Source organism: Balaenoptera musculus, chromosome 2 (assembly GCF_009873245.2).
Source record: "Balaenoptera musculus isolate JJ_BM4_2016_0621 chromosome 2, mBalMus1.pri.v3, whole genome shotgun sequence".
NCBI lineage: Eukaryota > Metazoa > Chordata > Mammalia > Artiodactyla > Balaenopteridae > Balaenoptera > Balaenoptera musculus.
The window spans coordinates 104,300,556-104,314,275 of record NC_045786.1 but is presented as its reverse complement, the minus strand read 5'-3'; the positions used below and the strand labels follow the sequence as shown (position 1 = coordinate 104,314,275).

General features: G+C 33.1%; 1 protein-coding gene across 3 annotated transcripts in view; it reads left to right on the top strand.

Moving 5' to 3' along the window:
• Positions 1-13,720, top strand: part of NOVA1 (NOVA alternative splicing regulator 1) — a 140,278-nt gene that overhangs the window by 96,922 nt on the left and 29,636 nt on the right. For all 3 annotated transcript variants that reach the window (XM_036844455.1, XM_036844454.1, XM_036844456.1), the window contains one exon: positions 9,551-9,717. In XM_036844455.1, the coding sequence (XP_036700350.1) occupies positions 9,551-9,717 (167 nt within the window). The remainder of the gene's footprint in view (positions 1-9,550; positions 9,718-13,720) is intronic.

Below are 13,720 nucleotides of genomic sequence, written 5' to 3'. Positions count from 1 at the left end.
CCTCTGTAAAGGATGTCCTATGTGTCCCAGCAGTACACTCCCCTCTTGTCACCCAAGGGCCAGGGACCAGCTGGTCCCAGGATAGGTTCTGATCTGTGTTTGCGGACTTAGTTCCACAGGCTGCTGGGTTATAGTTTTCTTGCCTCTGGTGTCTGTGCCATGGTGGGTGAGGCTGGTCTAGAGGCTTGTGCAGGCTTCCTGGTGGGAGGAACCAGTGCCTGCCCACTGGTGAGTGAAGCTGGGTCTTGACCCTCTGGTGGGCAGGGCGATGTCAAGGGGTGTGTCTAGAGGTGACTGGGTTCAGGAAGTCTTTAGACAGCCTGTCTGCTGCTGGGTGGGGCTGTGTTTCCTCCCTGCTGGTTGTTTGGCCTGAGGCATCCCAGCACTGGAGCCTACAGGCTGTTGGGGGGGGGCCAGGTCTTAGTGCCAAAATGGTGGCTTCCAGGAGAGCTCATGCCGATGAATATTCCCCAGTACCTCCACCACCAGTGTCATTGTCCCCACAGTGAGCCACAGCCACTACCCCCACCTCCTTAAGAGACCCTTCAAGACCAGCAGGTAGGTCTGGTCCAGGATCCTATGAAATCACTGCTTTTGCCCTGTGTCCCAGTGTGCACAAGACCTTGTGTATGCCCTCCAAGAGTGGAGTCTCTGTTTCCCCGGTCCTGTGGAGCTCCTGCACTCAAGCCCCGCTGGCCTTTAAAGCCAAATGCTCTGGGGACTTCTCCTCCTGATGCCAGACCCCCAGGCTCAGGAGCCTGACATGGGGCTCAGAACTCTCGCTCATGTGGGAGAACTTTTGTGATATAATTGTTCTCCAGTTTGTGGGTTGCCCACCCAGGGGGGTATTGGATTTAATTATATCATGAGTGCACCCCTCCTACCATCTTGTTGGGTTTCTTCTTATGTCTTTGGATGTAGAATATCGTTTTTAGTAGGTTCCAGTCTTTTTTACCAATGGTTGTTCAGCAGTTAGTTGTGATTTTGGTGTGCTCGTGAGAGGAGGTGAGCTCAAGGTCCTTCTACTCTGCCATCTTGTCCTCCATCCCAGGATTACTATAATTCTGGACGTAGCATAAACCTGTGCTAAAGATGAATGAACAACTAGTCATCATCATAAGTATTAGTAGGATCTTTTGCATGACCTCAGAAGTTAACTGGAAATGAATTACAATTATTATTTAGAATTTTCAGATATGTCTGCTTTCAAACCTCACAGTTCTTTAGAACTTAGAGTCTCCTAAACTCCTGATGTTACTTTGTGGGAATTGCTATTTAAAAGTAAATGAGTATGCCATTTGCATGCATAGGACAGAGACTGAGTGAGTGAGAAGCTGGACATCTACTCTGTCATTCATTCTTTCATCTTAACTTCTTTGGAAAACATGAGTACTTTTAGAGTTTTCTGAAAAGTATACTTTCATCCTTTGGCTTAATTGAGTATATTTTAATGTTAAAGCATGTTCTATAAACAGATACTCAAGCTTCACTATATTGATTTGGGACTAAGACATGTTATGATGGCCCCCTACAGATTTTTACAGTTTAGAAGTAGAGACATGATTGTGTAGAGAGTTAATCACCAGAAGAAGAAAAGCAATTATTACTTTGTATTATGAGATGTCAATTCCTATGATTTCCTTTTCTAAAAAACCCTCTTCTTGAAATAGTATACTTTTCCCCTAGTAATTGTAGGGTAGGGGGAAGCTTTATCAAATGTGCAAAACTGTACAATGTTATAAAAGCTGCAATTACAAATTGAACTTACTTTTTATGGCAGTTTTTCTAAGTGCTTTTGTTGATCTGAAAATTGGTTCTAAAAACTTTGCTAATAGCCCACACAATTATTAACCACCTCCTATGGTGGTCTGTTCTCTGTAAGAAGGGTCAGTTTTTCTTTCATTTTATGCCCGATTTGAAATAAATCTGTGAAGTGATATTAATAGTATGACTCAATGCGTTAAAAAAAGTTATCAAGCTTAGGTGAAAATTATTTTTCCATCATCAGGCCGAAATATATGTGACTTTCTTAAAAGGATGTAATTTGGTAGCTGGCCTAACATTACATTTTCAGAAGGTATGTGTTGTAATGGAAAAAATATGGTATTGGACAAAATCTTCTCTCTGCATTTGTTAGTTACGTTTCCTTGGCCCAGCTGCTTTCACTTCTTTACCTGTAAGTTGAAGAAAATATTATCTGCCTTGGTAATTGTGAGCATTAAATGAGATACCATATAATACATTGTATAATACATAATTATATTAATAAAATATTAAATATATGTATTATAAATTATATTATATATATACTTTTATTCTCTTTTTAAATAATTTACATTTTGTTCTAACCTGAAATTTGTGATAAATATTATTACTACTGATTGATACTGTATACTTTACTCTTAATAGTTAAACTAAAGGAAAGTTAATGAGCTAATGTTTTTGCTTTTTTTAAACCACAAAGACATTCACATAATTAGATTACCATGATTATAGATTGAGAATAAAGAATTACTGTAAATCGCTTTATTCATTAAAAAATTATACTCTTTATTTTAGTTTTAAAAATAAAGCCTACGTGCACTTTTAAACCTTAAGAAAGCATTAAAGGAACATTTTGCCTGTTGATTCTGGCCTCAGATTCAGAAATAAAGGGGAAAAAAGCCAGAATAGATTTCACAGAGGTCAACCATCCCGTATGGTTGTCACTAGGAATCTGTCTATTGCTAGTTTATATAGTTGCAACAACCTTGCTTAGCTGGTTATCCAGCCATTGAGGAGTAGAAGCAGCAAAGTAGAAGTAAAGAGAGGAGCCTGCTAGAATCAGGTGTACCAACAAACAGCAAGGGTAAGTGGCAGGAAGGAAAAGAATATGAAAACTAAAAGAACAAATACCAATCACAGAGCACCATTTCTGTAAGGATAAATAGACATACATAGCCAAAGAAAGCTTGAGTTTGCCACTTTATTACTGTCCGGAACTATATAGCTTTTCCCAAGTATTATGGAAATGTTAAATATATTTGAAAATATGTAGCAAACTGGGAGATATTTCTTAAACATGGTAGAAGCTAAATGTTATGTTGAAAAAAATAAACCCTATCCATTCAGAATATTAGCTATCCAGATCTAGTAAATTCTCGGTGCTGTAAGTAGCTGCCATCTTACTCAAAAAATTATATATCATGTTTTGTTTTAAACCTCAGTTTTTGCCTGTTGCAGAGTTAATTGGCATTTCCATTTTCTTAGTTCTTTTTGAGGCCAACAACATTGTCTATAGGTTGTCACAGAATTATTAATATTCGACTAGATTTTTGGTATTAATTTTTCATTTTCAATGTTTCACTGATATTCATTCAACCAGATTTCTTACTCTAGACTGACACTAATATTTCCTAAAGAAATATCTTATCATAAGATACTGAGTTATATTCTCAATAGGAGTATAAACTGATGCATTTTCTTACATCCAAACAAAATGTTTGCTAATTTTCATTATAGTTGACCATTGGAAATAAGTGGATCAGATTGTTAGTATATACCCATTATTCTAAACCAGACTCATTCTGGTTGAAATAGGTCTCAGGTATCTAGAAAGTTTTAGACTGTATTTTATACAGCAAAAAGCATTCCTTTTTTCCCCCCTAATTTTATTCTTTTAGGTAGATTACATTTTTAGAGTTTACTTTTCTATTCTGGGAAGAAAAAAACTACTGAGCTATTCATTATTTTTCCTATTACCTTTCTCAAAGCTTTTTTAAAATCAAGTATTCTTTTTATTGACATTATAATTTATAACTTATTATAGTTTTTTAAATCATTTCCCAAAATATATCTCATTTGTACATACATTGACTCATCTTGTAAACCCAAAGAGGCTTACTGGTTTTATAGACATTTTATAGGTAAAAAGGTCTTAAAGTCAATCATATGTTTTCGATTCACAGGTAAGAAAATTAGACTCAGGGAGTTATGCAGTATTCAAAGAATACTTCTTGAGTGTATACAGTGTGCCAGGCACTATTCCAGACACTGAGAATACAGTAGTGAACATGACAGACAAGGTCTCTTTTATACTTTATTTTTGTCTTTCCTTATCCTGGTATTGTCCTCAAATTTTTTCTGTAGTACTAATTTCATTTCATATCCTCTCTCTATATTTTTTATTTGTTTTATGTATAGTATCTGTCTGCTGAACTAGAGTAAGAACGCCATGAAAGCAGGTTTGTCTGTTTGGTCATTGCTGTATCTAGTGTAATACTTAACATTTAATGGGGAATCAATAGATTTTTGTCAAATGAATGAATGAATTGAATTAAATGAGGGCCATATGGTATCCTGAAAGCCAAATGAAGTGTTTTTAGAACAGACTGGTCAACTCTGTCAAATGCTGCTGATGGGTCAGACAATGTAAAGACACGAAGATTGGATTTACCAAGGTATGGCTGTGATAAGTGGTTTTAGTTGAGTAGTGGGACAAAAGCCATCTTGGAGTAGAGTCAAGAAAAACAGGAATGGGTGGTGAAGAAGTAGAAAGAGGAGATATATCTCTATGAATTGTTCAAGGAATTTTGAGGGATAAGGAAATTGAGCTGTAACCAGAAGAGGGGTATGCGGTCAGGGAGCGCTTTAAAATGTTTTTTCTTTTCTTTCTTTTTTTTTTTTTTTATAGCAAGTTCTTTTTATTTTTATTTTATTTTATTTTTTTTAAATTTATTTATTTATTTATTTATTTATGGCTGTGTTGGGTCTTCGCTTCCGTGCGAGGGCCTCCTCCAGTTGCGGCAAGCGGGGGGCCACTCTTCATCGCGGTGCGCGGGCCCCCCACCGCCGCGGCCCCTCCCGTTGCGTAGCACAGGCTCCAGACGCGCAGGCTCAGTAGTTGTGGCTCAGGGGCCCAGTCGCTCCGCGGCATGTGGGATCCTCCCAGACCAGGGCCCGAACCCGTGCCCCCTGCACTAGCAGGCAGACTCCCAACCACCGTGCCACCAGGGAAGCCCTGTTTTTCTTTTATTATAAAAATTTCAAACATACAAAGAAGAAAGAACCTCTTTCATGTTTGTTAATAATATCAAGATTTTGGCATACGTATTTCATTTACTCATTTTTGTTGTTGCAAAAATATTTTGAAGCAAATCCCAGTCATTTTAGCTGTATATACTTCAATATGCATCTAAGAAAAGAGAGGGAAAAGGCACTTTCTTACACAACCTGATGCCATAGTCACACCTATTAAAATTAACAGTAATCCTTTGATACTATTTAATACCCAGTTTTTATGAGATTGCCACAATTATGTTTAAAATAAAAGTTGTTTGAATTTAGATCCAGTCAAATTCTGATTCACCCTTGATCATTGTATCTTTTAAGACTCTTTAAGTCTAGAGAACAGTCTTTCCTATTTTGACGAAACTAGATTAATTATCCTGTAGCCTGTCTTACATTCTTGATTTGTATCTTTTCTTCTTCCTGGGTCATCTAATTTATTTCTCCGTTTTCAATATTATTTGTAAACTGTTACCTAGTGCTAAATGTTTGATTAGATTTAGGTTCAGCTATTTTGGGATACATACTTTATAGTTGGTGGCCTCTGCTTCATATTACATCACGGCAAGAGGCGTATGTTTGATTTTCACACTCTTAGTTATGCTAATGTTGATCAGTGAAGTCAGTTGGTGACTGCCAGATGTTTCCGTTGAAATTTGCCCATTAACCTTTCATCTTATGATTTTATGACCTTTGCCTAAATCAGTTATTTCATTTGCTTTACCGAAGGATAATTTTCTATTTCTGTCATAAAGGAGGGATCTTTAAAAATTGAAGAAATTATAACATGTTTTTCTGCTGATAGGCATGATCTACTAGAAAAGGAAAAATTATGATACCTGGAGAAACACTGGGCTTGGTAGTTAAGAGGGGATGGGGTCTACTGCACAGGTGATAGAATGCCTTAGGTAGGAGCAGGAACAGTTTACGTGACTTGTCCGAGGTTATAGTAGCACAGAGTGGATTTATTTTATTAAATGTATATCAGAATTTTGCTTTGGAATCTTATAATTGTACCTAATTTTAGAAACATGCATATTCAGTTGATGATATTGCATGTGAAGTAGAAACTTAAAGCTATTTTGAATTTCACTGCCTATATTTGACCCTACTTGTTAGGGTTTTTCTAATTTTTTCTAATTTCTCCCTTAAAATTAATGGTGTCTTACACACCTGTATCTTTACTTTATAAAAAATATAAGCATATACTTTTATGTAATTTTTCAGCTTTTGTTGCTAGTCTGTTGCAAAGAGAAGTAAATGCTGCTGTTAAACAAAATGATGAATAACTCGCAGTTCAGTTTAGACACTAATGGACCCTAAAAGCCTGTAAGATGACAAAAAACAGCAACTTTTACGATTTATAGGCTAATTTTTGTTACACAGTTTGGTCATATACCTGACAGTCTTCCCTCTTTGTGACTTTCTCCTAAAAATTATAGTTTTGTGTTACCTAAGTGAAAAGTCCTTTAGAGTTCAGTAGAAGAATATGACAGCATCTCTTCTGAGGATTGCAGCAGTTCCCATTGGTGGAATTACAATTTCCTTTTTTTTCTTTTTTTTTTTTTTGTAGTAGTTCTAATGGTAGTGGTATAGTTTAATCTTGAAAGAATATTTATTGCAACTTTGGACCTATAAACTATCTCCAAATTGTCTCATACATGCTATGTGAAATTTAGTTTTAGACAATCATATTTCTTTATGGCTCAGTGATTTCCATTTACCACTTGTTAGTCATACAGTCTGAAGAGTATTGGGGTTATTGTGTTGTCTGACACAGTATGTATTCTGTTAAATTTGAATTTTAAAAGCAACATGGATTATATAGTCCCTTTAGTTACTTAGTACCATGTTTTATTTTTTAAAAATCTCTGTTGAGGTTTGACTGACTTCCTTTTCTGTCTTGGCGTCCCCAAAGGAGCCCTCCGTAGTTGTCTCCAAAAGCAGGAATGTAATCTGATCTGTGTTTTGTATTGTCTGCTGACTTAGATGAGAACACTTTGCATGAGCTACATTGATCAGCTCTCATCCTTTCTAGTCAGTTATTGGACAATTAATACAACCTTGTAAAGACTCCCTAGAGTATCCCTAATAAACTAGATCGTTTTACCCAGGAATAGATACAGAGATACATCAAGATATTCAAGGATGAGAAAAGCTGATTAGGAGAAACAGGAAATATTAAGCCTTCACACTCACGGTATGTTTTTCAGATTGTCTCCATCCTTACAATTGAAAGGTATTGCTCTCTATTGAAATATTTTGTACAAATTAGGAAATGGTAGCTTTTCATAAATTTACATCTTCATTGTTTAAAACAGGAAAGTTTAATTTAGGTGGATTCATATAATATTATTCATATAATATTATTTTATTTCTGCTCCTAATTCTTGTGATCTAATTTTCTAAAGGTAAGAGTGCTAATCTTTTACTATTCTTTTAAAAATTTAAAACTGCTAGGAAAATGGTTTATGTGGCAATTAATCCTTAAAGCAGTGTAAACTCCATGCAGTTTTTTTAATGTGTGTAGTTTCACACTTTTGTCCTTCAAAATGTACTTTAAAAATATTTTATAGAGTGGCTTAGAATTTTGAAATTGTGGTATGAAGAGGATACATGCCAAGTACTTGAAAGTTTTCATATTAGTTCAAAAACAAATATTTTATAAATTTTAAAATACCATTCTTTTGACTTTTTGATAACTGTTTAGTAAAGGAATAGTTACGTCTGAGAAGTAAGTTTATGTGCTTGTTGTGTTGGGCTGCTCAGCAGAATATTACAGTTTAATATCAGGATGCCCCAGGGAGGCTCAAAATAGTCTGAAAAGCTAATCATTTGTTTTTATTGCCCTCAGGTATATCTGTAAAGTATGAAATGGGTTAAAGGACCTGCATATTAGACCCAACCAATTTCATTTTAGTCTTGTCTCACATCATGTGTCTACATTTTATTCACCAGATATGAAGCAAATAATATTAATAGTATCTTTATCAATTATTCATCAATTTCAAATTAAAAATAGTTTAACATGTTTTTAATTATGATATTATATCTTTTTAAAATTACATAATCAGTAAAAGCAGGGTTGATTCATTTTCCAATAAATATTTGTCATGGACCTATCATGTGCCAGGGACTGCTCTAGGCTTTGGGGAGACTACAGCACAAAACAAAACAGACTAATTAACTGTCCTCCTAGAGCTTGCATTCTAGTAGAAAAGTAAAAAAATAAACAAATACAAAATGTCAGATAGCATTGTTGCTGTGATTAAAAGAACAGGGTAAGTGAATAAAGGGTGGTAAAAATTCAGAAATTTACCTACTGTGTAAACTTTCCAAGACTCCTTCTCCCCACTGATTTAAATGCTGTTTTTACTGTAGACCAACCATATGTGCCGTCCATGTAGACACCTCCATTATTTTTCATATCATAGTATCTTATAATTCTCTGGCTTGATGTCTGTTCTTTGCCCGTAAGAGTATGTGCTTTGAAAGTTGGGTTCATAGATCTTCACATCTGTGTTACCAGTTTCTAACCCAAAGTTCTTTTATACGTGCTCAGTAAGTATTGGTTATATCAGTGAATGAATGATATACTCAGAACTTCTCAGGATTTCTGGCTCTGCTGCCCTTTTTGGGATTTAGAGTTCTACATTTTACATTATTTTATTGGCATTAGTATATCATCCTTTTTTTTTTTAATTAGGTACACATCTTTTCTTTTTTTATATACATCTTTATTGGAATATAATTGCTTCACAGTGTTGTGTTAGTTTCTGTTGTACAACAAAGTGAATCAACCATATACATACATATATCCCCATATCCCCTCCCTCTTAAGCCTCCCTCCCACCCTCCCTATCCCACCCAACTAGGTCTTCGCAAGCACTGAGCTGACCGCTCTATGCTATGCAGCTGCTTCCCACTAGCTATCTATTTTACATTTGGTAGTGTATATATGTCCATGCCACTCTCTCACTTCATCCCAGCTTCCCCTTCCCCCACCACCCGTGTCTTCAAGTCCATTCTCTATGTCTCCATCTTTAGTCCTGCCCTGCCATTAGGTTAATCAGTACCATTTTTTTAGATTCCATATATATGCGTTAGCATACGGTATTTGTTTTCCTCTTTCAGACTTACTTCACTCTGTATGGCAGACTCTAGGTCCATCCACCTCACTACAAATAACTCAATTTTGTTTCTTTTTATGGCTGAGTAATATTCCCTTGTGTATATATATGCCACATCTTCTTTATCCATTCATCTGTTGATGGACATTTAGGTTGTTTCCATGTCCTGGCTATTGTAAATAGTGCTGCGCTGAATATTGTGGTACATGACTCTTTTTGAATTATGGTTTTCTCAGGGTATATGCCCAGTAGTGGGGTTGCTGGGTCATATGGTAGTTCTATTTTTAGTTTTTTAAGGAACCTCCATACAGCATTTTTGAAGAACATACAAAGTAAGAAGGGAAGTTTTCTGAAAATTAATCTTTTATCCACAGGTACTACTGAACGAGTGTGCTTGATCCAGGGAACAGTTGAAGCACTGAATGCAGTTCATGGATTCATTGCAGAAAAAATTCGAGAAATGCCCCAAAATGTGGCCAAGACAGAACCAGTCAGCATTCTACAACCCCAGACCACCGTTAACCCAGATCGCATCAAACAAGTGAGTGTTTAGTTGGGAAATCAAAGACTAACATCCACAGTGTAGTATGAATTCCTTATAAAAGAAGCCTTAAAGTTTTAGCATATAAAGTTTTTTCTAAGTAATACTTAAAACATAACAGAGTTGTCTTTTATTTATTTAAAGACTGTCAGAGTCTCTTCTTTAGATTGATCAGGTAATTGAATTACTCATTTATTAGTGTTACACTGAGGAGCAATTATGTGACTCATTTCTTTTATGGTGCCCTTTAAAAAATTATAGACACAAATTTGATTAGCTTATAGAAATTTAATCTATTTAAAATAATAACACTTTTTAAATAAAGTATAAACATTGAAACTATATTCTCAAAATTCCTAATACCATATTCTTAAAATATTTTTAGCCTTTAGTGTAGTTATTATGCATATAAACTCCTGTTTTGTTAATTTAATTGTCATGTTCAACATTTTTTATCAACAAATATGTATAAGTAAACTTTTGTACCTAGCAAACAGTTCTTTGTTACAAATCAGCTATTATGTTCTGTGTAACTTGTGTAGTATTCATATATATGTCATAAAGGGCCAATGTTTATTTTTAATGTGTGGGATTTTCTGTAACAAAAATTTTACTTGATAAAAGACAATGTGAGTTCTTAAGATTGAATAATGGCTGACATGATGTAGGAAAAAAATGACATTCTTTAATGTTAAATAAGGTGAATTTTTCCCCTCAACCTCTTTTAAATCCTCAAAATTATTTGATACTTTATGTTTATAATGATTGTTTCTGCATTTGCCCTTTTATAATTAGCTGCTTAATTTGTGATCATATTGATAGACTATGCCTTCAAAACAAATGTATTATTCATTAGTTCACAGAATATTTATGTTCATTGTAATAAATTTGAAATGTAGCTCAAAATCTTATTAATTTCATGTTTCTGAATTGAAAAAACTATTTTATACTAGGCAGTGTTATGAATCTATTATAATTTTACCAATATATTGATAAATATAAGGCTGTCTAATTAAATACAAACATAGAAATTAATAATTAGGTAATATATTTTCAAATTATGGGCCAAGACTCAATTTTCTTTTAATTACCATTTTAAAAAGTCCTTCCATGTTTAAATCATGAGTAGGTAGTTGTTATTCCATATAAAGTCGTTCATTTTATACTCTTTGTCAGTGTCAAAATAGTTTAATTTGTAACCCTTTATAACTTTTCAAGGAAGTATCTTTTAGTTTATACATGGCAGAATGTAAATATTTTAAACTTCTAAACATCAGTAGATATTTTTATTCTTCACAGCCATTTATAGTTTTGAAATGTTTATTTTGTCTGTGCTAGGTGAATACAAAGGATAATTTAAAAACTGATGCCTTGAAAGTGGTACCATGATTTTATCCAAATTCTAAAAGTATGAGTTTAAAGACATCTAGGTTAAAATCACCTGGGTCTAAGAATTTACAGAATTGGCACTAAAGTGTAGGGTCTATTGATTTTCTGCTTTAATCCAGCCTATTACTTCTCGCCTTTATTTTGTAATTTCTGTAAGTTCAAACATTTAGGGAAGGCAGTGAATATCTTGATTTTTTTAAAAAAGTAAAACATAAAATATACTTTGAGTACTATATCACTGGCAGTATATTCAGGACAATGATATGAATGAATTTTTATTATTTTTATAATACTAAATAGCTAGTACCATCAAATAATAGTGTATGAGTCATTGTTGAAACTTTAATTTTCTTTATGGCAATATGAGATTTATAGGTTGTCGTATATCCAGTGTCAGTAAAGATTTATGAAAGCCAGAATTTTAAAATGTTGGGTTCATTTCTATTTTTATTTGCCTTGTTCAGATAATATAATTTAAATTCAAGATAAGTGGTAAAAAATAATGGTGATTGATTTACTTTTGTGTATTTGCATTCATTTGTAAGCTTTGTAGACATTCATGGCATTGAAATTATTATTGATTATTTAATATTTTCATGTAATCAATAATGTGAAATAGAGTATCATTTTAAAAGATTTATTAAAAAATATACTACATCTAGTAGGGTAGTATATTTAATACTTAAACAGTTTCTTATAAATGTAAAATTTGAAAAATTTACTCGAAAAATCTGAAAGAGAGATTGATCATACTGTAGATCAACAGAGTTATTTATATTCTAAATTTCGGATTCTCTAACTTTCCAGGTATCCTGTTTTACAATGTAATACTTTTTGTTGGATCATTGTCTAAATAGTAAGTGAAGTATATAAATTTAAATTACCATGCTTTTATTTCTGAAGAAATTATGCTGGTAATCCAGTATAAAATAATTATTTCTAAAATAAATTATTTTACACTAGAATAGATAAAAACATATTTCATATCATGTTTATATATTTTTTTATATTTTAGTACATAGAATAATAATAAGATTTCTTTTAAAATGGTAGTCTCTCCCTTAACTAATGACATAACATTTACATTCCCTTTGGACTTCAATTCTGAAGTTAATTTTTAAAATAACTTATTTAAAATATTTTTTAAACATTTTCTTCTAGTTAAGATTGTGCAAAGAATAAAATTCGAGTTTTAAAAATTGCTGGAGCTGGAAAATGTAATTTCTGCATAGAAATGAATTAATGTCGGATCTGAAATTATATTTTTTTAATTTTTGTTACATATCTATTGTTTTTTATGGTTGATAATTTAAGATTTTGCTTACTACAAAAAGTATAATTAATATGTAAATTGGACTTAAAATAGGAAGTCAGAGTTAGTTCTAAACGAATAAAACTTGCTTTAAAAGTTAGAATTTTACACCATATATTATTATGACTTTTATAAAATATTATTTTCTGAATTATGTGATCTAGATACAGTTGGTTTCTGAATAAATTACATGAACCAGAATATTCTCCCCAAATGAAACCTTATTGACTTAATGAAATCTCAACCAAATATGTTCTTAGGAAAGTAGTACATACTGGTCTCACAAGTCTTTCCTATGGAAGCATGATGATATCTAGCATGACAGCCTTACATCCAATTTAGATATTAGATGTGAACTATTCACTTCTTTATTCTCAAATGTGTTTTTTTGTTTGTTTTATTTAAATCAAATATATATTTGCTAATTGAGAGGGACTCCAATATTTTATATATTTAAAATGACAATAATAATAATATTTATTGAATAATCAAAGTATGTAGCCTCTGTTCTATAGCCTTAATATCAGAAGATTATCATGAGGTACATAACACCATTGTGCTCATTTCACAAGTCAGTATACTAAGAAACAGATATGCAGCAAGAGCCAGTAAGCCAAAATTAAACACATTAATTGCAACATAGAACATTATATTTCTTATTTTCAGGAAATGAAAATAGCAGAGACCTTCAGTGATCTTCAAATAATTTAGACTTTGTTTGCCTAGAAGCTCTGAACTCATTCCTGGGGCACGTCTTAGCCCAGATTTTTTGGTGTACATATTTTCATTTCCACCTTTTATGTTTTGAATTTTGTACTTCTTACTTTTTATTTTCCTCACGGGATTATTGAAACATTTCCTGTTGCTGTAAGTCCCTCAAATCCCCCTCTAAGTATGGTTGTTTATACCTAATGAGTCAATATAATGAACCCCAAAACATGGTAGAAACGACAAATCAGTAAGATAGTTGGCATTCGTTAACTTCCTTTGTCTATTACAGTTTTTCAGCATTTTTTCTCTTTGGCTCAAATGCATTTTTAAGAAAATCTACATTAAGAAAGAAGTGGTTATAGGCATTTAAATAATTATTTTTTATGTAAAAATTAAATTAAGATACCAAAAATCTCACTTAGCTCAAAGAATTCTACTTTCATCATGAAAAATTGGCAAAATTAGCACATAATTTGTTCATTATTCATTCATTCAATCATAAATTTATTAAATGCCTTCTTAGTGAATTGTAAAATATATTAAAATGTAGCCCTTGCTCTGTCAAGCTAGTTTATGAGAGATCCTAAATAC